General features: G+C 36.3%; 1 protein-coding gene across 1 annotated transcript in view; it reads right to left on the reverse strand.

Annotated features, from left to right (window-relative positions):
- The window catches only part of ITFG1 (integrin alpha FG-GAP repeat containing 1), a 72,598-nt gene that overhangs the window by 34,888 nt on the left and 10,100 nt on the right, over window positions 1-27,610 (reverse strand). The window contains exons 6-9 of the mRNA XM_051805606.1: window positions 26,839-26,933; window positions 16,706-16,767; window positions 14,614-14,698; window positions 2,176-2,270 (exon numbers count right to left, since the gene is read on the reverse strand). Coding sequence (XP_051661566.1) covers window positions 2,176-2,270; window positions 14,614-14,698; window positions 16,706-16,767; window positions 26,839-26,933 — 337 coding nt within the window. The remainder of the gene's footprint in view (window positions 1-2,175; window positions 2,271-14,613; window positions 14,699-16,705; window positions 16,768-26,838; window positions 26,934-27,610) is intronic.

Raw genomic sequence — 27,610 nt, forward strand, 5'->3', positions numbered from 1 at the left:
AAAATATCAAGAGAAAATTGCTTTAAAGTTTCTAGGTAAGTATTAATACTTTTTAATACTTTTTTTCCTAGTAGGGTGAGAATCTGTTGGATTCTTCACTTTTTAAAATGACGTGACAATATTTAACTGCTAATTTTTATCTCAAAAGTCATTACCTTGGAAATTTTTATAAAATTGAAACTACGCAGTGAAATTGCTAAGTTAAGTAAATACATTAAATATAGGTTAAAAAATTGATGTATTAGTAATTAAATAGTTTACTCCAATAAAAAATGAAATAATGAAGGAAGATAAAACTGTCTACATGCAATGTTACTTCAGAGCAGGTAACAATAACAGACTCTCCTTTGGAAAAATTCTGATATTATGCAAATTGACCCACACCTTCCTCTGCCACTGCTGCATCACTTTCTTCTAGAAAGGTACCCTGAGCAACAGATAACAGAACTGGCCCTCAGCCATCCACTACTCTCAGGTAACCAACAGCTTTGTATCTCCCAGTGGTACCAGCTGTTTGTGTGGGGTTGATTTTCTACAGTGAAATTACTTTAATTTACAATATTTGTCTCAAATTTACATGAGCAGAAAAACTCAAATGCCTTTTAATTCTTATATTATCAAGAGTAAGTAGCTAAATCGAGAGCTGAAGAGCAGTTGTCCTTTGACAAAGAGCACCCCAGCTACCCACCCACTACAGGATGTAACCAGTGTGCTCATCCAGAGAACCAGAAGCAATGCAGATATCATGACCTGAGCAGCCACTTGCTCAATACAAAGGCTATGGCCCATAACTCAGACTCCCCTGTAACACTGTGCCTCTAGCAATGCTATCATCTATTGTCTGCATTCTGTGGTTACAGGGAATGAATGTAAGAAAAAAAATCCAAAACAAAACAAAAACCCAAGAACTCACAACCAACCAAACACAGTGTGCACAGCAAAACATGATTTCTGAGAACAGAGCTGCCATGATCAGAGGGCTAAAAGAGATAAATTGCCAAATTTATAGTTACTCTGTCTTACACTGATGGTATATTCCATCCCAGTTATTCTTCCTGACCTGACTGGAAGCTGTGTGCTTTCCTTTCCAATATAGAGTGATTTTCCTCACTAGTAGGAAAGTGTGATATAGCCTGTGTTCTATATATTTTGATTCTTTAAATGAGAAAATCTACACTTGAAACTTGGGCTACAGACTGTAACAAGTTCACTGATAAATTCTGAATTATAGATCAGAGAGGGTACTACTATCAGCACAAAATTCTACTTTTAATTTGTCAGTAAGGGAATAATCAGTAATTCATAACCTTGCTAGCAGCATGTGTGGCACATACTGTAAATTTTTGTAAGTACACTCGAGTGGGTTTTCCTGTCAGCTACAAGTACTTTATAGCTCACCTTGGCCTTTTGGTTCATTGATAAACATGATAAACATTGATAAACATGAATTTAGTAAAATATTTACTAAGGCATCCAACAAACATTTGGTTAATTTACTGTATGCTGCAACTTTATTATAAATGAGGGCACTGTAAATACTTAAACCAGCTTATCACACACTTATATGTGAATTATGACCATGTCTCTCAAAGCCAGCAGTGTCATGAACAAACCAGTCCGCAGTAGTTTAAAAGAAGCCCAATTCTGAAGATACACAGCCTAAAAAAAGTCTTTGTATATCACTTTTTTCAAGCAAAGACAAAATAGAAATAAGGGGTAAGAGGTGTGGGCTGGTTCAACTGTGTATATATGTGTATGTGTGTATATATATATATTTCTACTCTAAAAGAACTCCCGAAGTTAAACTAAAGAAGCTTATTTGAGTTAATTAGATCTGTTTCCAACTCTTAACACAAACCTTGTTTTTCATCTCATGCTGGGACAATTATGGTGCTTAGAACACAGTGGTTTGCAATCAAGAAACTCCTCAGAAGCATTCATCATTTTCCTGAGTAGAATTATTCATTAAAAAGAATTCTAGGTATGTAACCCCTTCCACCAAACCCGCATTTTTCAGATAGGGAACAGACAAATAAATAAGTAAATAAATAAAAGTCTCTAATAATTACAGGTGAGGAAATTTCATTTCTTTCCCAAAAAACAGTTTTTCTATTTCATATTATTTAATAAAGCACAGTATTTTCCTTGGGTTTTGCTATTCCAAACTCCCATTACCTGATCCAGTCCCAGCTTGGTTAGGTAGATGGCACTTCTTTGACATGTTTCATCTTCGCAAACTGGTAATAAATGTTCACTTTGTCCGTCCCCATCTGTCAAAGGGAAAAAAAAAAACCCGTCAGCTTTGTATTTGCAAATTCAGAAACCCTGTTTACAAGAAGTAATCAGCTGTGAATAATTTATTACTGTTCTAGATGTGAAAAATTACATGAGATAAACTGGACCCATTCAAAATCCTTAACCTAATAATCTAATTTGGACCTTTTGTTTGAAGATTGCCTTTGCTGACCTATTTTCATCTTGACCCTTAATATAGGGAAAGTTTTAAATTTTACTGACATATTTAGAAGAATAGGTACTTAGTAATTTAATCAATCCCTTTGTTCAGTTGGGAAGAAAATTACCTTTAATACTGCTATCACAAGTCCACCACACAAACTTATTTAATTTTCTGAACTAGTTTTAAACTCTTGTGCTGTCAGCAAGACCTTAAGAAGAGTCATGAGTTCACATGTAATATCTTAATCTGTACTTAGCATAAAAAACAACGTTAGAAAGTTGATTAACACAATGGCTAATAAATCCCAGGCTTACAGAATTAGGTAAATCTGAGTAAATAACAGGTTTTCAAAAATGTTCTTCAAATGCCTTTAATCCACCTATTTCCAAAATCCTTAGCAGAATAATGACTTTCTAATGTTTAAACAAGCAATGTCCATTTGCATCTAGAATTCTGACAGAGCATATAATGGGAAAAAAAAGTAATAATTGATTTACTGCTCATTATCTACTCCAGGAGAAATCCCTGTGTTCACATGTTGACCTTGCAGCCCTGCCTAGCTCATCCCAGAAGATGCTGCCTCTGCACTGGGATACAGCCCACCCACCACCTGTGTGGGCTGAGAAGGAGGAACACAGAGGGGAGTTGAGTGGAAATGCCAAAAAGCAGCAGCAAGAACTGCAAGTTCTGCAAGTCCTGCAAGTTCTGCCACCACTGCAAGTCCTGATTCTAACCAACCTTGCTTTGCCAAAGAGACAGAATGCCCCAGCTCAGGGACATTCCAAGGACTCCACTTTTACAGGCTATAAAATCAAAGCTCATGTTTCAGAAATGTAGCCTATGAACATGCTGGGAAATGGATCTCTATGAACTGCAAATGTTACTGAGAGAATCTAAGGGCTTCAGGCATACACAGTACTTTGTCTTGCAAAAAAATCTAAACCAGTTTATTTAGGCAAGTGGATTTGGTAAAATTACTTGAAGTCTCCTTAGTTAATATGCAAAAACTAGATCATCTGCCAAAGTCACTGAACACCTTATCAATTTTCCAATATAGTACTGAACACAGCCTAGGAGTTCTGTCATACTTCATCTGCACTACAAGAAATGCTTTCTCAGCCTGGCAACTTACATTTCTAGGTAACTGAGCCTCCTTTTAGGGGGTGTGTGTATATCTATCTATCTATCTATCTATCTATGCATAGTTATATTTTCTAGGTCCCTCCCTTATTTTATCAGGAAGTTGGGAGATGGAAAGTAGGGTTATAAGGGGAGGAGGAGTGATGAAAATATCAGACTTCCCCAAATATCTCCAAGTGATAAAGCCAAGCCTTTAGTGGCCTCCTACATCCCATCTGCCTTATGAATTATTCTACCTCACGACTAAACCCCTCCCAAATCCTCATGGCAGCTCTGTTATCAAGGATAGACAATTTAGGACGTGGAGTAGCCTAAGTGATAGAAATCCAGTAAGTTCTCACCCCAAGAGATGGGAGAGGGAATTACCTACCACTGAGCACAGAAATCAACGTAGCAGCTACCGAGTCTGACCAGTCTGAAATCAGCTCCAACTTTTGAAGCTGTTTGTTTTCCTTCTGCATCATCCAAGAACAACAATTAAAACATGTTACTTGAATCTTTGCTTACATGAACTAGATTAAATGTTGGACTGCAGGCTTTTTCTAAATGTAAATGGAAGAAAGTGTTCAGTTTGCAAATCATATGGGAATATTGAAGGGTTTGCTAAAATAGAATTAAGTTGCAGAAATCTGTCTTCTGAATATGAAATTTAACTTAAGCCCTAATATTTTAATCACATTTCTACAAAAGTTTCAGTCTGAAGTAATCTTAGAAGATTTTCAATAACACACAAGGACAAAGAACCTTCAAATACTCTCTTCTTCCTCTTTTTTAGAAAGGGACAAGGACAAGGATGTTTTCATTTTAAATTACACTATGAAGCAGAGGAGAATATAAAATGTTTGATTCTACTTATATTGCAAACATTCATCTTGTTATGCCAATAACTCAGTTTGATAGTCTTGGTAATTAATGTTCAGGAGCAGTTCAGTATATTGACAAAAACAACCTTGGAGCTCTGAAGAATAAGCAATCCATAGGACAGCAAGGACGGAACCTGCACATAATTAGACACAAAGCCATCACCAACACCAGATGCAGGTGTTCCAGACAAATTACAAACTTAAGATTCGATTTGAAAAAAACCAGTATGATCAAAGAACTCTCTAACAACAAATTCACCTTGGACCTGCAATACCCACTCTTCTCCACTTCCTGCTTGCTTTCAATCTCCATTTGAATAAACATCCTTCAATGTTAAACTCTGATCTTGAATTTGAATTCCTCCACAAAGGAAAAGGAAGACAAATCCAAAAAGAGTATCATTAGCACATTGCTCAGTGCAATGAGGTATTCACGTGACCAAACATGCATTGGTGACAATGGCTGGATGAACCCACCAGACATACTGTAGTTTCAAATATTTATAAAAAATACTTTGCATAACATGTCTTTAATAATCTCCTTCTGCCTAGGTCTACCTAGGAAATCTATTTCTGGAGATCCTCTGTACTCTTCACTCAGTTCCTAGAGTCTACTAGTCTTTCTATTACTGTATGGATTTTAAAAAGATCTCAGTCCAAATTGTTGGAAATCTTGAGCTTATTCTTATTTGTAATTTCAGCATCATTTGTAGCAGTAGATATGGCCAAATACTCCAGACTCCAAATGTCCTTTGCTATCATTGCTCAACTTAAGAGCATCTTTGACACACAAAGAAAAAACTCAACTGTTAACGAGCACGTTCTCAACACACAATTCTTGCTTTAGAGTGATACTAAAGAACTACATGGTTAATAAGATCAAGTTTTATAGGGAGTGGAAAAGGCTAGAAAAAGAACAGTCCCACATACTCATCACCTGCAAACCTGTACTTATGTCTAAATACGTAAAGACAAAATTAGCAGTCTTATGCCATCTAGAAATCATGTGAGAATCATTACTTACAACTGCCTGTTCACTGTATTTCAAAGAACAGCCATGGATTCTTTCCAGCACTTTGCCCACCTTTACAAAGGCCTGGTAATCCAATCCAAACCAAAAGTACCCCAAAAGCCATGGCTGGTGCAGATCAGTGGGAGCACCTTGCACAGAGAAACTCTTGTATCAGAGAAACTACTTGCAGCTGAAATCTTAAGTGCTTGTGAATGCTGACACTTGCAAAAAAACACATAGCTCAAGTATTTCCAGTCTATTTTAAACGTAAATTTGAGTGAAACTGAGAAAGCATAAGCTTTGATGTACAAGAAAACAACTTGTACATCAGATTAAAACCAACATAATGTTATTAAAAATTGTTCCATGTTCCAAATGCAATACTGAGGTAATGTTTTAAACTGAGTCCACAAATAGCAAAAAGTTAAAAGAATCCACACATAGTAACTTCTTCCCAAATCAAGAGATATTGGAGAGACGCTTTTAAAGCAAACATCCTTATAAATTTACTTAACACGAGTAAATATAGGCAAAAGACCCTCAATCCAAAAGTTCAAATTCCTTTAAAAACATAGCAAAAGGTGTCAGAAAAGTGGTGTTTTGCCACAAGATTCAAGAGTTATTAGATTCACTGCACATATTTGTGCAATGCACTTTCCAACATGGACTCTGCAAGGAAAACGGAACCTGGGGAGATGTCAGGTACCGTGATCTCTCACTTCAAAACTGGTTTATAATATGGAAGATAAAGCTGTAGTTATAAGAGCAAGACAGCTTTTGGTGGGTGTATGATCCAAATCCTTTTATAGTTTGAATGCTATGTAGTTCTCCCACAGTGTAATTTTACTTCTGCTCCTTTAAAAACAAACAATAGAATCAACTTTTTGTGGTTTTTTTTAGATCTTAGACTAATTACTATAACTTATTACAGTTATGGTAAATAAAAAGAAATTGTTTTCTGGAAAATTGGGGGTTGGACTAGATGATCTCCAGAAGTCCCTTCCAACCCTAACTATTCTGTGAAATAGAGAAAAGCTAACTGTACAGACTAAGACAGTGAGAACAGTCCAGGTTTCATAATTTTAAAACACGCAACAAAAAACCAAGACCCTTCATGTACCACAAAGTTCTCATTCATGCCTTGAGAATCTACTGCTGTCCCTTGAGAACACACACTCAGAACTAGCTGTGGTCCCTGTATTATCACAGACCTTTTTCAGTGCACTTTTCCCAGTTCTCTTGAAAATGGTGAGAAACAAAAATCCTCAGCATAGTACAATAAAAGCCAAGAAGTTTTTCTTTGCTGTTGATTGTAAGTCCAAATAAGGATAAGGCATCTTTTGTATAATACAATACAGCCTAATGAAGCTTTATATGCTTTTTCTGTCTTTCACCATACGTTTAGCTTGCTCACATCTCTCCCTCTTGTCTTTGTCCAGTTCTCATTTTCCTTTTTCATGAGCCTTTCATTTACAGTTCTGAAGAACAGTAAGAGGATAAGGAGGAAAAAGCCTTGTTAGGGTAGTGCTAAAAAAAACCACCCTTCTGAGGCAGGCCAGAAGCTTACAATCAGTACAACTGAGCTTGATATTCAAATCAAATAAAGGTTTGTTTGAAAGCTGATTATCTTAAATCTATCTTCTCAAGTAATAAAATCATTAGAATTCTTTTGTCACTCTCTGCCTTTAGGTGTTCAAGATGGTCATGATGAGAGACAATTATAATGAATTACTAAGATAATTACACATTATTAAAACAATCAATGTCAGCTGCTTTTAGAAAATGTGAATCATAACTTCAAAAAAACAGATGTAAAGAGCTTTTATAGATGATTCAAAGTTCTGTGGACATTAAAGAAACCCTTATAACCCTCTCCTTCACACTAAATCAATTCTGACTCCAAGTCTGTCTACATCCTTCCAAAGAATTCATATTCACAGTTCCTCTGCAGCAGAAGCATTTAAATGCACTGTGCCAGCAAATTGCACACAGAGACTTCCAGGCTGCACCAGAGCCAACAGTGCTGTCTTCTGTCTCAAATGGAAATTCCAGGACTAAGCAGAACACAAGAAGGAAAAAGAAACTATATTAAATACAATATGAACACCTCCCTCCCAAACAATAAGCATCACTGAAATTTCTGTTGCAGTTTCCTGCTGATAGCTGCTTGTTCCAAGTGTTTTAATATAAAACAGACACTCCCAAATCTGGCTGAGCCATTTGCACCTCTCTGATGCTACACATGTTACAAGCTCACATGGCAACAAATCTCCAAGTGCTGACAAATGAAGGGGATAACAGGAATCAAGGCAAGCCACTTGTGTGCCTCTCTTGGGTCAACTCAACCTGGGTTGAGAGTTCCTATTATATTAACCAGGAACACTGCCAAAGAAAAATTCAGTCCTGATGAGATGAAGTTGTTCAACAAGGAATGAATAAGCAGGTGGCACATGCACCACTCCTCCAAATTCACTGCTGGAAAGAAAGCAAAGTAATTCTTAAATCTACAAGCTCCTTGGACAAACCTAACATGAAGCAACAGCAATTCATCTTCCCAGGAGATACCAGCATTTGTCAGCAGCACGTGAAAGACTTTGGCAAAATATGGGAAACCAATATTCCCCCCTCAGAAATGGACACTGGGAACTACATTTAAAGCTAAGTGGACAAAAATATCTCACTGTATGCAAGTCCTAATAAAGACTTGGAGAGAAAGAAATAACAGAAGTAATGTTTATATTTTGGAAGGAATCAAGAACACATATAAAGTTATTTAAGAGTACTGAGTAGCACCTGTCATCTAAGGCTGTAACTCCAGCCAGCCTCAGCTCATCACTCAGCACTCTCACAGGTGCCAAAACGCTCTAAAATATTTTGCTCCTGCAAAATTAGACAACTTAATCCAACAATATCTGTATTATATTATTTATCCTGTACAAGTTCAGGGAAAATAAAAAATACCTCTTGGATTTTCCATACCACCATAGGTACAATCGTACCCAGCTACAATTTAGGGATGGGAAACTGTTCAGAAATGGGTGATTTCTGTGGCTGTCACAGCAGGGCAGATGCCTTAAGGAGCAGGAAATGCAGTGTTTTAAACAGCAAAAGGAATAATATGAAATGATGGTATATATTCAATAAGTATGTGCTAGGGACAAACAGTAAGGATGAGATGCATGGAAAAATAATCTCCTGAAGGGCTCAGAGATGAATTTGAAAGAAGAATTTGAAACCATTGTATTCAGCGGTTTCCTATGTGGACTTTATGTCTGTCCTATATTTGGATGCACACCATGACTGCAAAAAACAGTGGTGAAGTTACTAAGGCAGTCAGATGGGTGCAGTCTGTAGAGCAATGGCATCTAGTTGTAACAAATTTACAATTTCTTTGTTTGTTTGGGGGTTTGTTATGGTTTTTTGTTGTTTGTTTTTTTAAAGGAACAGCAAAGGAGTAACACAGATATCACCTTCAAACTCAACACAGGATCTTTTTCCAGAAAGAACTGTCAAAAAGATACAAATCTAAAAAACAGGACTCATATTAAGACAAAAAGATATCACTGAACAGCATTGCTGGTTACCAATTAACAAATAAGGCAGACTTAGCTCCTAAATTCACTTTCATGGACTCAAAATTTCAAGTAACTTGGTATGTGTTTATGCACTGCTGTTTCAGATGAACTGAAGTGCACCTGTTACTTAAAAGAACCCCTTCCATGTCTAAAGTCTCTCACAATTCTTCATTTCCATCAGCTTTTATATCTTTTTCATCCAAACTGATCACAGTCAGAACAGTCTTCCTCACATGTAGAGTATTTCAAACACAGCAGTATTGTCTTCCTGCATCTTAAGGTTCTTATAGAATCCCTTTTTTGACTACAGGAGCACTTGTGTACTTTCACAATGCACTGCTCAAAGAAGGAGGGTTGTTTACTGAAATGTACCATTACCTTTTTCCTTTGATACACTGCTACTACAGCTGAGAATGCAACATTCTGAAGAAAAAAGAAATTCAGATGCTAAAATGAAGCCGATGGGCAAAACTAAAAGGTACAAACTCAAAATGCAACTGCAGGCAGCAAAGCAGTGCATTTAAGGTACCATCAGCTGCAGGATAATGAAGGTCTACTTTAAACAAAAATCTTTCAATGAAATGCATTTTGCACAGTGCAATGTATGGTTTTTAAAAACCCCAAGGTTTTTAAACAGGACACTATGTTGTCCTGTTTAAACATAATTAACTGGCAATAATGAGATATTATTTCCTACGAGAAAAGTGGTAATTTCTACCACATCATAAAAGTAGTTAATATATGTGAAACAGTTCAGTTATTTGGTAGGGAGGAGAACAGAGAAGATTCTCTTAGGATTATTACTTGGATAACTGGATTTTAAATATGAGAAAAATTTGAGTTCAGGTCTCTGAAGGAGTTGGACAGAACTTTACCAATCCCAATAGATACTTTGTCAAAAAGCAAGTGTCATAGCAGGATTGAAGGCAAACTTTATCAATTAGAGAAGAGAAAGACTCAGCAGCAGCCAAGGAATCAATTTGCAACAAAAAACTAAAGAACTGAGTTGGCTAAATGCTACCTGGAGAAAGGAAGAGTTGTGTTGTGTTTACTTACAAGGACACCATGAGCAGTATGATCCAGGTTGATTTCAAAAAGCTATTTTTACTCTTTCTATTCAGGCCACAACAAAGTTCTTTGCCTTAACTAAGCAAAATCAATGACTGATTAATCAAACTTTTACATTCTTAGATCAGATATCACAAAGGATAATCTATCAAACTCCACTATCCAACTGAACCTATCACAGTTAAATAGCAATTATGACATTAATTTCCTGTAAAAATGAATTAATGGACTGTATAAACTGCACAATATCCTGTGCTAATTGTTTCTGAGTCACTACTTAAAAGGCATATGTCATTAATCTTTAAACTAACAAGAAAACAGCAGGTTTGTGTGTCCATAACATGGTTCACATTCATGTCGTGTCCCCCCCCCCAAAAAGGTAATTTTCATATTGTCCCATCACAATCCTTAAATTTCTTTAAAAATGCAATGTTTCCCAGTATTTTAAATGACAACTATTAAAACTCTCTATATTTGTAAGTATTTATCAAGAATCTAGACAACATCTATGATTTCCTCTAAAGACAGTACAAGCAGATCTTATAAAAAGCCTCTGTGAGCACAGAGATAACAACAACAGAGGATTAATCATTTTTGCTATAGCAACCACTGCACTGCAATTACCATAGTGACATGAGAAGAATAGGGAAAGTTATAATGAAGAGCTCTTACTTGTTTAGAGCAATGTGTCAGCCAAGTAAGTGCAAAATTCTCTAGTGCCAACTCTGCTCACCTTAATCAATTGAAATGCCATTTGTAATAAATGTCAAAAAGCATTTCTGATTTATTTTTAGAAGAGCAATACAAATTTATCAATTGTTCCCTGTCCTTTGGTCAGATTAATGTACAAATCATTGTTATCACATAACAGGGGGAAGTGCTACTTATTACAGAGGTTCCAACTTGGACATAAAGTCTAAGGTCTACTCCATTACCATAAATGTATTGATATGTACACATGTGCTTTTGCATGATTTTCTGTTAAAATATACACAGCCATATATAGATGCATACAAACATACATTTGTGTATCTTTTTAAGGAAAAAATATATCTTTATTTTTTCAGTACTTAGGAACACTCGGTACTGAGATTATACCAACATCTGTGACAGCTTCTCATGAGTCACCTAATTGCTGTTTTTTCCAACTCCACTTATCCAAATAATTTCTACTTGATAGCTGTTGTTCGACCTGCTCAGTTTAAGAAAGGAAATCTTACCCCAGATCAGTTGCTTTTAGAGTTTCTCAGTCAGGATCTTATTCAAAGCTCCCCCCTTTTACAAATGACTTTTAGCTGGAAAGGGTATTTCAAATAAAATTTTTGGAAGCAGGAAATAATGTTAGACAAAGTCACCTTTTGAAACAATGCTTATTTTGCTAAGATGAAGGTCTGATCAGTAAATCAGATTGTTGCAGGAATGCAGCAGGGTACAAATGGAAGGGTGGGTGTAAATGAGAAGGCAACAGCCCAAGTGACACACCCCCAAACTCACATCTGGACCTGACATCATTCCAGGGTCCAATGTGCACAAGGGTAAGTAAATGAGAAGTGGCAGAGAGAGAAAGCACAGATATGGAATCCTCTGAGACCTTTAGCAAATGGCAAAGCTGGCACATCAGCTGGGAGGTACAGAAAATGTCAAGAAAGGGGAAGAAAAATAGAGGCTGGCAACACAGAAGTAAGAGCATAAGAGGCTTGTGACTGTGTTTGAACGTGTTTCTAGTCCCAGCAGCTGTGTCCTGGTGCCAAGAGGGGACGGTTGCGCAGAGCAGAGCGCGAGCGTGCGGCACCTTCTGCAGCACACACAGCTTGGCAAAACCCGCTTAGGTGGAAGGCAGCACAACCTTCTCACTCATCTCATTTTCCATTTTGTTGTGATATTTTGATTTGTTGTGCAACGAAACCTCCCTCAGGCCCCATTACAGATAGCCAAATGCATTTCTTTGCCTTTAGCTCACTACAGGCAGAAGCTCTAGGATAAAACTCTGCCTTTTGAAGTACCTGTGTGAAAGCAGACACAGCACAGGGGTGAATGCTGTTACTCTGAAAGTATACCTGTAATGTGACCTTTTGCCATTTCACTGTTAGATTGACGCAGAACAAAAAATACCAGAATGAAAACAAACATCAGCAGAACTCAACTACAAACCTCCTTTGCATTTAAAGGTTTTTTTTCCTCCTACCATTTTCTGTATAGGCACTCTTACACCCAACTATTGTGGTGTAAGAGGATTTTTTGATGGTGGGATATTATTAAACTTCCTTCAGACTACATTTCATAGAGAACATGGAATTTAGGGTTATATCCCTTCATTACTCATATACGCTGTTTTAGTTACCATATTCACTTCAATATTCTCTAAAACTTGGTTCAGTGAAAAAGTAACTCTTTGTTGCCCTGAGTATTTTAAACTGGCATTAGAAAAATGGGAAGAAAAAAAAATTGATGCTCTACTCCATCTCCTACCCTGATTTGAAATCATAGTTGTCAGAATCAACCTTGTTCCTTTATCAAAGCACACAGATACATTTACAGCACTCTTGAATTGCTTAGGAAAATTAGGTAGAAAGACATCAAACCATTTCCCCTCCTTCAACTGGAGTGATCTGGAATGAAGATGAAGTTGACAGTGTGTATGTAGTGGTTCAGGGGGAGGCAAGACCCTCATATGGCACCATCTGGGTGCTCTCTCCTACAGATGAAGGGGCTGAGACCTTTCAGAACAACGACTTTAGAAAGGCAGCATCTCCTCCCACAGCTGATACTGGTGGTCCCTTGCCTCTCTGCTGTCCCTCTACATTTACTTGCAGGCATTTCTTAAGTCCCCGAGCACACTTTCTCCCATGATATTCATCCTTGCTAGAGATTGCTCCCCTGTTGCCTCACACTAGTGCTCAGCATATGACTTTGATGACAACTAGCAGAGCAGGGTATTAAAAAAAGTGGTGATGGAACTCCAAATCTGCAGCCCCCTTGACTAATCTGTACCAGCCACTGCCTTTTATAATCTTGGCTGTACCAAACACTGCACTGCTGCAGCACTGCACACTCCATTTAGTCACACTTTTGAAATTTCAACTTTATCATTTGAACAGTTCCACTTCTCTCTGTAAAGACATCCCAGGGTTTATTAAAATGCCATTAATTATGATACACTTCTAAAGTTATGATGTATCATCTGGGCTCATTAACTACCTAACACAGAGATAAGGTTATTCTACAGTAAGATTGCTTTCCACATTGCCACTGTTAAAAAAATAAAATTTCTATTTAGTACCTATTAAGACACATTATTCAGAACATCAGCTTGGAAAGCAATTACAAAAACCCTAAGACATTCAATTTTTTAAACTGTAAACTGTAGTACTCTATTCTTTGCTTCACATATTATATAGATAAGTGTTCAAATTTGAAGACGAACAGTAACAGATTTTACAAAAACTTTGTCAAAGATTTTTGAAACTGTGTTAAACATTTCAACAGAAGAACCTGGAGCATGGTTCAGGTTCTACCTGCCATTATTCCTTGTAGATCTGATCCAGCAGAGGTGTCTTCTAGTTCTATGTCATAAAGACCTTTGCTAGAACTCCTCAGAACCCTTCTAAGTGGCAGCAAGAGAGTCACATTCTGGGTCTAAGAACTTTAAAACCTGTCATTTTCTTTAAAACATATTTTAAAAGAAAATGATAAACAAGGCTATGTTTTGACAACATTTAAAGACAGGCTCAGTCTCACAATTAACAAATGTGTTGTATAAATGTACTAAATTAGGTTTTTATGAATTTCTTTACATCCAGTCATGGCAGCAGAATCAGGCCCATAGCACTTTCCCTTGGGATGGAAAACTGTTATTCTACTGCAGAGACAAATAGTATTTTTTGGACTCTATAATCAACATTCCCTATTCTCTGTAACCAAATACACACATTGACAAGCCACAATTGACTAGCTAATAGAAAAATACAGGCTTTTGCTTACCCTTGCAAAAATAGATTTACATATAAATTAAATTTTTTGCCTGTCCAAAAGTCTTTTAAAATTTTCAATTACAACCATTGAGATTTTACCATGTTCCAGCAATCTTTATTCAAGTAATTAAGTAATTTACATTTTGTCTTTATTAGATCGTACAAGTGAAGAATTTATGACCATTTAATCAGATAATATCTTCTGAACAAGATTAGGGGGAAAAATAAAATCTTGACAAAAACTCCACGTCTGGTAAAAGTAAGTTTGGTCTTGTACCACAACTCAAAGCAAGAAAATGTAGACACATGTGATGCAGAATGTACTAGGACAGTCAAAGCTCAATTCATTAACAATTATTCCCAGATATTTCAAGATTTACAGATATACCACCTTACAGAAAAAAGCAGAGAAACATAAGAAACCATTTAGAGTTAAACATCTTTATTTGTTCTTCTGTGTAAAGTATCTAACAAAATATGGAAAATAAAGGAACACTCAGGAGTAGTGTGGAAGAATAAAACTCACCAAAGTCTGCAAATACGGACTGTCCAACAACTTTTGCACCACTGGGCATTTCCTTACTTTTTCCAGCTTTAGTGAAGTTCCCATCCTATCAAAGAGAACAAAGATGATGGAAAAACTGAATTGCAGTCTAAGTGATAAAATTTGACTTTTGAACCAAAGAAAATACAGATCAATAAGGAAGCAATTTAATAACAGAGAGATATCTCAGCTACAGAAAAAAAAAATGCACCCTTTGAAAATCGGGACTGAGCTTTTACATTTCTAATCCTTCATGGAATCTTATGGAAGTCCAGCAATAGCAATATTCAGACACAATTTCCATATATTTCGCTGTGTTAAGAGGAAGAGACTGGGTTATTTCAGCAACATTATCTAAATCATAATTAAGTGATTATGAATACTAATGTGCATTTATGCATATTGATGTGATTTTATAGATATAAGTAATATATAAAACCACAGCTGCACACCTGTTAAAAATAGCTTCTGATTTGCCTTCTCATTAGGAAATAAATTGATTTGACATTAGATTTGGTTTAGATCTCGTTCTAATTACCTATTATTAAAATCCTGGCCCACAGAAAACAATAGTCCAATATTTCATCAGAAAGACAAAAAGCACTGGATCATTGTTTATCACAGAACTGCATCACAACTGGAACAAGCCCATTCTAAAATGTTGAGTTTTTGTAGCCATGTCAGATGACCCAAGGCCCCCTGGCCCAGTCCCTGCAATCAGCTCATACACAATGTTGTCCACACAAATACCCAGAGAGGCAAGGACACAAAGGGTTTGGGAATGGTGCACAGTTATCCATATCCAACATGACTCATGCCATATTCAGTTTGTAGACTTCAGTGCAACTCTGGACACACTTAGTCCTTGTTTGTACTGGATGTCTGACTATGTAATGACATATAATTTATAATGATTCTGATGAGAAAAAATAAAATAAAATCGATGCATTTCCATGCAGTAAAAAAGACTAGGCCCTGTACTCGGCCCCAAAAGCATATCTCATATGGGCTAATATTTTAAAAGCACAAGTGCATCAATGAAGAGAATTACTTTGTTCTGCAGAGAGCAATTTATGTTCTACAGAGAGCAATTTAACAGCTTTTAACGGATCAATTAAGGTATTTTGAGATTCACATATATGTACATGTATTTTATGTGTATGACCTATTTTACTGGGTTTATTGATTCCAAAGAACAGAATTCTTTCTTTCTAAAGACAAGTAAATCTATCCATATAAAATATATAATGTAGAATAATATTTAGAATACAGGAGTCCAAAATTTGTAAGAACATTAAAAAAAACCCAACACCAACAGGAGACAGGATAAATGCCTTATGTAGTCACTAACACTCAATCTCTGTCCATTTAAGTCCATATAAAGCTAGAAATACAGGATTCATGACTCACTGTTTTCATTGCTCTTGCCTGGTTGAAGATGGCCATGTTGTCAAAGACAAGACTACATTTTTTGTTCTACAGTGACTCACTATGACACGATGGATACATTTTCAGGTAAACTCTCAAAAACTCATTCCTTAGCTACAAAAGATACTTCTGCAATGCCAAAGTAGAGTCTCAATAAATGAATAAATATTAATCCATTGAGCTATTACTCGTCAACCTTGAATTCCGTTTATGGTACTTAGTTAACACAGGACTCTGGACTCAACTGTACTCTGAACACAAACTTTAACAGTTAGAAGTGACATTTGAACCTTTGTCCAAGATCAAGCTTACTTAAAAAAAAATAAAAATCATTGAGACAGCAAGAATAAAACCAAAATGATCATCCTTTTATTTACAAATCATCCTGCTGAGTGTGAGTAACCTCCTCACACAGGAGCTGACAGCCCAGGAGCCCTGCTAAGGTGTGTGGAGGCACCTGATTTACTGAGTAGTCACGTTCAAAATCTGCAGAGGGATTTGTGCTGAGTGAAAGGTGCCCAGGAATATCGTGCAGTCTAAATGCAATGGTGCAGTTGGTGCCTCAGCATCGCTTCTCAGATGACTTTTTGGTTTTTATAACTTGCCTGTGCTTCAATAGAAAGGTTATTTCTGTTTTCTCTCTTACCTTATTTACCCATGTCTCAAACTGAATGTTTTTGGAATTTGGTGATGTAGTAAGGAACAAATCTGCAAGGAAAAATATAAGAGAAATAAAAATATTTAAGAGAAGACTACACAAACAAATACATTTGATCACTTAGTAAAGATACTAAAATTATTTTAAAAAATTACCTAAGCTCTAAATACATTATTCCAGTGATGTTTAGATGTATAGATATTAAGTAAGAAACATTAAAAACACACCCCTCCAAAACTATTTTCATCCCTCATACTCTTCTGTACACAACTTTTGCATTTGTATCATTTAATACACAAATACAGTTACTCTCATGTGAGTTAGTAAGTGCTGGATGTTATATATGCACCCTGAAGAATGTTTCTTAATAGTAAAGACAGAGGCATACCTCAAAGCTAGAAAAAAGTATAAACAGTTATATTTCTAGGAAGTCAAAATTAAAAATAAAAACCTACCGACTATCCTTTTATTTTGAATATGTTGAATTAAGCAGCAGATATAATGATGGAGAAATATTTCTGGCTTCTTTTACACTAAAATTCTCTCAAACATCAAAACAGTGCAAAAGAGGGCTTCAGACCATTTATCTGGCATTGCCTACTGAAAGAACTTATTCACTGATATTTAGGAAAGCACGCAAATTAGAAAAATGGGAAGAAAAAATTTTTATTAAAAAAAAATTAAGCCCAGTGTTAAGAAATCCAGACTTAAGAAAACTACTCTTGGATTTAAACACTTGTCTTTTTCATTGTCTCCTTCCCCCTCATAATTTCAACTGCCACTATTTGAGATAGAACACAAAGGTTACTTTGCAGGCAAAAATCCAAACCTAACCTAAGGCACACAACATTATACAGGACGAATGGAACCAGCACCCCAGAGCATCTCCAAGGCTGCTGTAATATCACACTGCAGTGGCAAAATGCAAAAGCAGGCAAAGACAGTAGATAATCTTCTAAAAATAGTGTAGAGGAGCTGTGCCACGCTGCTCCTACATCAGAGCAACAAGCTGTGATTTCCCATAGGACAACTTAATATAGGTACAGCAACACCACCTCTAGTTCTAGAGCCTACTGAAACAATTCCACTGGTACCTCATTGCCAACTGTCCTCTGTTTTATCCCTAAGCCTTCTTAGAAGCTACGTGTCCAAAATGCTCATGCTTGTTTCTAGGATTAAACTCCCTTTCACTGAAACCAAATCGAATGCGTAATATTTACAAGTAATTTTCCTTTTTGATCAAGAATGCCACAGATTTCAAAGCAAGCAAAACCAAAGTATTTCTTTGCAGCAGCAGCATAAAAGGGCAATGTAATTTAGACCCTTCAAAGAACTGTTCACAAATTGGTACAGCTCAGAATTACAAATGTTTTCTCTCAAGTTTATGAAAGAAATGTGTAAGAAAAACCAAGCCATGTCTGGAACAGTGTTCTAGACCTAGTAATTCCCAAAGGTTACTTTCAACCTAAGGTACTTTATGATTATATTTTTGACTCCAAGAACCAAATGCATATGAGCGAGGAAACAATTAAGAATCTGTGCAATTTATAAATATCTTTTTCTAACAGCCATAGCAGAGACTCCTTGCAAGCATCTGCTTTCCAAAGGAACAGTGTCCATGGCAGTCATCTCTCACTGCACTGCTATTGTTTTCCATGTTGATTATCACTAAATTCTTTAGCATATAACAGCTGCAGAAGAGGTGGAACCAACAAATGCATTAATATCTGTATGTTCACTACTTCAGTTACACGACAATGAAGACATACACAGTTCTTTTCTAAACTTTTTGAATTATAAAACACCAATTGTTGAAAACGGCAACATTTCTGTTTTGCTTCTGGCTATATCAAGAAAACTCAACCCCTTTTCCCTACAAGGAATGCCTATCATATCACACATGATCAGGAAAAGTCACTCATCTAAAGATATGCTGCCATGCTGCCTTTGGGAGTCAGTTCAGGTTGTAATTTCAGCTGTAGAAAACAAAGTTTATTCCATACAGATCTCTAAGTTTAAAAAGCAAGGACTAAGTACTGAGGGCTGTTCAAATGCTGATGAACAATGGCAAATGCAAAATATTGCCAACCTGAGGTTATAAAAATCAAACAATCTGCAGCTCAGCAACCAATTATTTACAGAATACAAAGGTGGTGCTTTTACTAGACAACAGGTACATTAGGGGATACAAAAAACAACAGGCAAGGGTGTACCTCTAACAGCCCAATGATAACTGTAGGTTCCAGAGATACACCATGAAAATATGAAACAAGAAGAGGAAAATATCAGAACTAAAATAATCAGCCTGGCCACCTTCCTGCTGCTGCTGCCAGAGAAAGATTATTGGGCTAGCTAGATGGACCACTAGACTAAGCCTGCAGGGCATCTTTAACTTGGGACATGATGTAGCAAAGGGAAGTAAAGTACTTGATAGTTGGGATGGGGGAAGATCTTGATGTCAGATTAAGGCAGATTTCCCAAAATGTAACATCTACAGCCTTAGGAAATGGCTGGAAGTAAAAAAACAATACTGCCCGAGAGGAAAGGTTTCTCTTAACCAAATGCAAAGTGAACTGTTGCAATTATCACAGAATGGTTTAGGTTAGAAGGCATCTTAAAGATCATCCAGTTCCAGCCCCCTGCCACGGGCAGGGACACCTTCCACTAGAGCAGGTTGCTCTTGGAGCCCTGTCCAACCTTGCCTTGAAAACTTCCAGGGATGGGGCAGCCACAACTGCAGACAATCTTATTAAATAAAAAGCAGATAATATTACAAACTCACCCTACTTCCAAACATTGTTTTTTCTCACTAGGACTCATTGGAAATTGCAAGAAAACCAAACTATACAGAACCTGCTCCAAGTCCACTTCTGATTATCCTCGTTATTTTCTGTCACTGTTGAGTGTTATAAAAAATGGTACTAATTATAGATGGAGCATTCATTTCACTAATGACTGATTTGACCTTTGTTTAATGTCAGAGGGCTTTATTTCAAAATAAAAACTCTCAGCATCTATGGCTGTCTTTAGAAGCCACCAGGGTACGAGCAACATTAAGTTACTCCTTGATTTCACAATCACTTCAGATGTTTAAGTTAATAAAGGAGAGGGAAAAAAAGTGCCCCTATTTTTAAACACTATCAGGCACTATGTACAAGGTATTACCCAATTAGGATTTATTTATGGTCCAAACATGCCTAAACATGCTCTCATTAATGTGGAAGAACAGGTGTGTCTGTGCATATTCTCTAACCAGAAGCTCCTTTGGGGTATGAAAATGCCCTCTTGTACGTATATGTAAATAATGTGCTGAACTAAAAATTCCTGCTTTGCAGGGTGTTAACAGCATGGGTAATGTAAGAACTGTATTAAGATAATTAAATGCCATAAAACCTAAAGACAAGTAAAAGATAACTTTCCTGTACTTACATTACAATTTTCTCTCTATTTACATTACAAGTTGACACACTGGTAGGAAAAAAGTATTTAAAACCAAAATAAAAAACATTATTTACAATTTTTTTAGTACTACTTCTACAACTTCAGTTGTACAATACTTCTAATATGCACAAACCATATTATATACAAAAAAGTTAGATATAGTCAGTTTTATTTCTTTACTGCGTGGAAGTGGAAAACCAAGCCTGACAAGTTTCATGCTTCTGTTCATAAGTTTTCATTCAGGTAGAGAAACCCTCTACATTTGGTATTCAGATTTGTTTGTCAACTTGGCAATAGTTCTGTTCTAGAGCAAATGAAATACACCTGCCTGGCTATGGTTTTTTAGGTGACTCAGCTTTTATGACATGGATACAAGTACAAGGACCAATGCTAATGAGCTTGTAATTCACTTGGCATGAATTTTTGGTGCTAGTTACACAAAACAGGAAGTTAAGGAAACATTCCTTCCAGTAGCTTCCTCCCCTGAAAAACTTCAGCAAAACAAAAAGACTTCATGTGTTCCAAACAAGCTAATTTGTGTTGGCCAATTCTTAAGAAAGGTGCTTCTAATCAAAAGACTGTGAATTTATTCTGTTCAAACAAGTCTTTCAAAACTTAGTTAAGTGTTTATTGGAACTATTTAGTAAAACATGATGAGCAATTATAAACAACATAACTAACATAACAACAGTAAAATCCCTTTTATTGTTAAAAATTACTATAGGATATTAATTTAAAAGAATCACTTAACTGGAAAACTTTTAAATTAGATCTATGCTTTATAGTTATGCTGCTTTTAGCACTTCAAACATGACTTTCAGACAATTCTGTTTATTTTCAGAAAAAAGGCAACAATATTGTTTCAAGCAATAGAATATAACTGCTCAGTGTTCAGAGTGCTTTCAGAACCCATTTTCACATTCATGCTTTCTCAACAGAATGCTGTTTGTGGCACAACCAATTTACTTCTCACCTGTAGTAAGCTACTGATTCCCATAAAAATGTCATATTATTATCCCCTGCTGTATATAATTATATCAGTATATAATTAAAAATTGCGAAAGGAATAGCTTTTGAGACACTTCATAATGACAATTTTAAAACTAAAACTGCTAAGCACATAGCAGAGATTATGGGCTCTTTTAAAAAGATTAGAAAAAAGAAGTTAAAACAGCTATTTCTTTTCTCTAAAGATTTCTACTCATTCTTTGATTCTCTTTGTGAGGTAAGCTGTGAGTAAGAGAAGCCATTGGCAAAAGCAGACCAAGCCCAGCAGGAGCAGATGCAGCTAATTCCAACTTCCAAGTCCTCTGAAATATATCCTGTCCATCTTATATGATATATTTTTTGCCTCCATTACTTGTTGTAAATTCACAGGTAAGTTCTGTTATCAGAGCTTAAAACAGCTAAGAAATTTAAAAAATGTACCTATTCAAGGAATGACACAGTGACATGGCATGACTGAATATCTGTTCTGGGAAAAAATGTAAGGGAGGGAGCAAAACCAGAGAGAGTAAATACACACCCCTACCCAAGTTTTAAAATGCCACACAAGCTAAGTTTTAAAAAGCCGGATAATTTGTTTGCCTGGTTATTTTCATAGAGAAAAAAAATGCACATCTATTGTATAAAATAAGCTTTGGTGATAATATTAACTGCAGAGAGGCTCCCAGCTTCCATGAAGAGGAAACTCACTGAATATATAACCAGAGTCTGGCATCAAATGTTACAGTATCTTCACAATCCAGGTTGAAATGATTACAACAGAAATATCACCTGTGATCTGAATGATTGTTTTTCAAGAAGAAAACTATCTACATTTACACATTTAAACTAAGAATTGGGAATAAAAAAGAAAACACATTGTGAACGTTCTGCTACATTAGGTTTCTAGATTCCCAAAGCAAAGCAACATAAGAGAATGAACCACCAGAAATCAGTAAAGAGACTGTAATTAGCTTACAGCAAGCTGTTTCTGAATAATGATTTTTCCATTTTAGTTTTCCCAAACCCAAATTTATGATTTTTCCTTCCTATTATATAAACAGTTCCAGAAATATCTACAATTATACACACCATGTGCTAGTGTTCAACACAAGACTGGTTGTAAGAGCAGCACTTCCAAACTTTGGAACCACATAATCAAGTTAGACACAGAATATTTAATACATCAGCTGTTTCTCACAGCATTCAAGGATGCATTGACAGATGTACAGTATGAGGTTACAGTATAATTCAGAGCCCAAGGCAGCTTGTCTCATACATTTGAGCATTTTAAAAGTATTTGCAGGGCCATGGCCTGATTTCTTGGCAGAGGGCTTGTAACTCTGAGTGCAGACATATTTATTATTTAATAATCCTTTTTTTTCTCCAAGTGATTAGGAACTATGATTTAGCTTAGAAAGACAGCATTATTCCTAAATGAACATCTGACATTTTAGGATGTTTAATATAAGAGCAATTAGCTGACTCATTAGAAAAAAATGACACAGCAAAATAATCGTTATCCTAAAAATTTCAACTGCAGATAAATCACTTGGTACACCTATGAGAACTTATGTTAAGACAGTCTAATCAGGGTTCACCCAGTGCCCCATGCTAAATTTAAATTTCAGCTTGGTCCAAAGTACTGAACTGAAAATTCTGACTGTGATGCAAATCAACAAAAGCACAAACAGTGTCTGTGCAAGTCCAGCTTTAAACAGACCATCTGTACTGGGGCCCACCTCGACATCCTTTCTGGGTGGTCTTTATCAAGTCCTTTCATGTACCTTGGCCCCAGTTTCCAGCTATTACACCAGTGTAATGACCATCTTGCCAGCAGGGTTTCCTCCACTGACCAGTGTTCTCTGCACCTCTTAACTGACACATCCAAGACACATTGCTGAGAAAGACTGAGCTCCTTCTTACTTTGGATTGAGTGGAAAGTAATGCAAAGAGAAGTTACTTTTTAGCTCCTTCACTATAAAAGTCAAAGAGTTAAATACTGTACAAATACTTCTTAAGTCACATGATGTAAGGATTCTGCTTTGAAAATGCTCACCTGGACAATCTGCTCTATAAAATACACCTGATTTAATCTGTTCAAACAAGTCTGTTATTATTAGCTTCAAGATTACCTTCCTAAGCCAGCTGTTAAAAATAACTAATGACAAGTGTGAGTATGTATTACTAGACACCCAGTAGCCTTATTTAAACATTTTCTCCTCATCTTTCAGTCTATCTCAGTTCATGTATCAGCAGTGACAATGATGGTAGGCTGGTTGACCAGACCATTTCCAGACATCCCTTCCCAACTCAGGCACTCTGTGAACCAGATACTCCTCCCTGGAGCAACACATGCTTAATACACATGCAAAGACACTTGAAAGTTTTTTATTTAGTTAATCTTTATCCCCTTTTGATATAAGTTTTATACCACAAATTTTGGCATGGTTTATACAAAATTCCTGGTCTAACTCTAAATTACTTACTGAATGAATAATTATAAGGAGCTGAGACTTCTACACGAGGATGCTTTCTTTAAAAACTGCAGTGGCATTACACTCTGAAACAGCCCAGTTTACCTCTCACCAAGAAAGATTAGTATTATCTTTGTTGTGGTTAGAGGATTTTTGGATTATAAAATCCTTACACTGTTAGCCTTTCATGAAGCTCTGTTAGGGATTAAACACATCTTTATGAGCAAGTTCTCATATAATGAAATCATAACAATTCAACTTCATTTTACCCAGAGCAGGAGAAGTGTGGCAATTAAAAGCTGTGTTTGGAGGGTTTAATATCAGCAGGTTGAAAATGGGTTAGGCAATAAACTAGCAAAAAGCTTCTCAGCCCAGAGAGGATTTTTTCTTTTCTTTTTTTTTTTTTTTTTTTACTTTTTTTTTAATGTCAAGCACACTTTAAATCTCCTAAGCTGTTTATAATGATAGAGTTGCCAAAAATAGCCCAGCTAAAAATCATGAAATTGGCTGCATCTGTTACAGAATACAAAGAGCCCCAAAACACTGCAGAATATTAGAGAAAAGTCTTTAAAAAAACTCCAAACAAAGTAAAAATGGCATATTCCAGTGGTTTGGTTTTTTATTTGTAAACAAAAATCAGTGCATTCATTTTAGGTACAAGTGTATCTTCGTAGCCATGAACAGCAGCACTTCCTGTGAGTAAATATGCTGAATTTTTCAGTGCAAAAGTACCACAAGAGCATCCAATATCACAATTAAGCCTCTTGAGCAACATGATTTCAGCATGCAGACTATTCCCTTGCATCTCATCAACGCCTCCTTTTTAATTAATACCATTCTAATGTGTCCCAGGCCCTATTCTTAATGAGGCTTTATTCCGACTCAAGAATGACTGTGTGGGTGAATAGTGAGTCACAAGGATCCTCTCCTCCTCACCAGCTCTACCTGAGCCAACCAGTAAGGAAGAGACTCCATGGAGAAATAGCACCATATGGATCCCACTCTCTCTGCCATGCTGCCCCAGCTGTGCTGACAGGGAGCAGAGCTAAACAAGCAGGAGAAACACTTACGTGTCTTCTGTGAGGTCTATCCAGACTGCACAGAGCTCTCTTGTTTTTCTCTTACCTTCTATCACCTGCCTACTTCTCTGAGTCACTTGCCCAGCTCCACACAGACTAACAAATTACAGGAGATGTGCTGAGAACACTATACAGGTATTTTTTGGAAGAGGCACAGTGAGACTCAAGGTGCAATTTTATGCTTGGTTAAAGGCAGGCTATGACTGCTGCTACTAAAAGAGGAGTGAACCTTTTCTCAGTGCTTACATTGGCTCTGACAATCCCAAAGCTGCAGGGAGAGTTGGATCACCTTAATAACTCCAGTGAAAATAAACTGTGTTCCTCAGCAGCCCCAGTTCCAAGCAGTTACTGGAGCTGATGTGAGGGAAGTGCCATAAATGCACAGGCAGGACCAGACGATTGGTGACTTTCCATTTTGGCAGCAAGCAGTCTTGGAAAAACACAGCAGCCATGAAATATCAGATTTACTGATATTATTTTTCAGCAACATATGTCTTATTCCCAGTTGGTACCATTTTCATGGTGATAGTAAAAAAAAAAATTATTATTCCCATCTTAGAAGCAAAACATTACTTTAAAGAAAATAATTCTATGGTAATAGTTTCTCCAGTTTTCTTCTCAGAATGAATAATTTTTCTTAATATTTCCTCAGGTTACTGTAACATAACACTTCCCACAGAGCTACACATTACACTGTAACTCAGTATTTCAGCCTGAGGTGTTTTATCCTTGCTGCTACAAGCACGTAAAAGTCAGGATCTTTATGGGAAGAGCCTCACAGAGGCTTCTACTCACATCTTGAGATATGAAAACAGATGTGAATCTATAAAAGCTCTGAGCACTCCCCATACAAAGATTCTGACTTTCATTTCTATTTAATAGAGGAACTTCCACATATCACTAGCACTAACTGGAATTCTGTGAACATTCTTTGGTCTGTCAGCTGTCAAAAACCTTGAAAAATGGATCCATCTGTGATTGATCTATGTAAGCAACCTGGACTTCTCACCTTTACCTACCCGGGAGTTTCGATTTCAATGTACTCAGCTTAAAATGCTACCTGGAATGCTCATCTATGCTGCTTGTGCCACTAAAAGAAAATTCCAAAAGACTTCTAGAGCTAAGTGTGTTAGAATTGCTTATGACATGACACTGATTATGGTAAGCAACCATATATCTACTTTTCCAGTTAGAATTTCCACTTGACAGCTTCATGTAGCAACGTGCCAGGACTGAATATTAAGGTTTGACTGCATGCTAAAGTAATTAACTTAATCCCCAACATTTATAAGCATCTTAATTAAATTTATGGACTGCTTCCTCTCTCATTCCCATGCAACTAAAAAAGAAAAAGATAAACTGTCTTTCCAAAAATTACCATATATGAATTGATGTCCATTGCACATCTAGCAAAAACACTTCGGAATTCATTTAGTGCATTTAGCACAATATTTAAATGTGCTTGGAGGTATGAACGAGGTATGTAAGTAAGAAATAGATTCATCATGGTAGCTGAACTGCATTCACAAAAAAAAAACAACCTCAAAATCCCAAACAAAATGAAGAACACAGTTTATCTACCATAAGAAACATTGTCTCTAGTGCTCATCCCTGAACACTGAGCTATGAACATGTTACAGGATTGCTCATGTAGTAATACAAGAATAAAGTCTCATGTATTATTTTCTCAGTCAGTGATAGAACCAACTACAACAAAACAAAATGAAGTCATATTGAAATCTCCAAGAAAAATTATAAGTCTGGTCTTGAAAACATTCTCCTGCATCAAACTATTTTCAGACTCAAGATGAAGAAAACGAAGCCCTGATTCCAGTGCCAACTGAATACCAGAGTACAGCACTATTAAGAGCAGGAAACGAGGCTTTAATGGTGAATACAACATTATTCAGAACAAGCATTAGCTCTGATCATTATCAAGAAGTAGAAAACTTTATTAGGCTATTAATTTTGAAAAAAGCTTTTTAGAACTCAGAATTTTCAAATTTCAGATACTAAAATAATTTTAAAAAACCCTAGAAGTACCAAATTCACATAATTGCCAAAGGAAATTGCAACACATTACATTGTGTACTTACTGATAAATATTTTTAGGAAGGTATTTAACACTTTTATGACTTACCAGCAGTGAAGTCATTATTTAAATCTATAAAAGCATGAGAGTGTGGTATATACATTTTACTCTGAGTTTCCAGTGCAGCATGCCATGACAAGTTCCTACAGACAGGAAAAGAAAGGAGTACATTTCAGCAATGTGCAGGGACTGTTAATCATAATATAGCTTTAAAAAAAATGGTGAAACTTTAAATAAAATTGGACAGAGAGCATGTTCTGCTAATACCAAGATAAAATTACTACTTAGCTTACAATATACCAAGTAACTAAGAGTAATTGCTTGAAAGGTTCTGTGAAGGATGATTCATAGCACAGGGGCTCCAGTTAGATTTTATTAACTTTCTAAAGCAACTTCCTTTTTTTTCTTTTGCGCAGAAAAGTATCACCACCCACAAAGTGATAATTAGTGCCTAGGCTTCAACTATAAATCCTGAGACACTGATTCCTGTCCTTCCCAGTTTCCTCAAGCAGTTTTAATTCTGGAAGTACTTATGGAATCTAGCTTATGACTAATAAACATGAGCAAAAGTGCTCACATGCTGTTACAGCAGCTCATACCTGCTGCATGTAAATGTATGTTATTCCAAGACACTTCAAAATCAACACATGAATTAAACTCTCACATTATGATTGACTACAAGCTAATAATGTTATTTACCAAGCAGGTGACACTTCTATTTATTTATTTATAAACATACATGCACTGCTGGTTTCTGCTCTAAAAATGAATTAACTTTCATCAAACCTCTCTATTAGCAATGATTTGAAATGCAACAAAT

Source organism: Manacus candei, unplaced genomic scaffold (genome assembly GCF_025592945.1).
Source record: "Manacus candei isolate 608988 ecotype Guabito, Panama unplaced genomic scaffold, ASM2559294v1 h1tg000065l, whole genome shotgun sequence".
Classification (NCBI taxonomy): Eukaryota; Metazoa; Chordata; class Aves; order Passeriformes; family Pipridae; genus Manacus; species Manacus candei.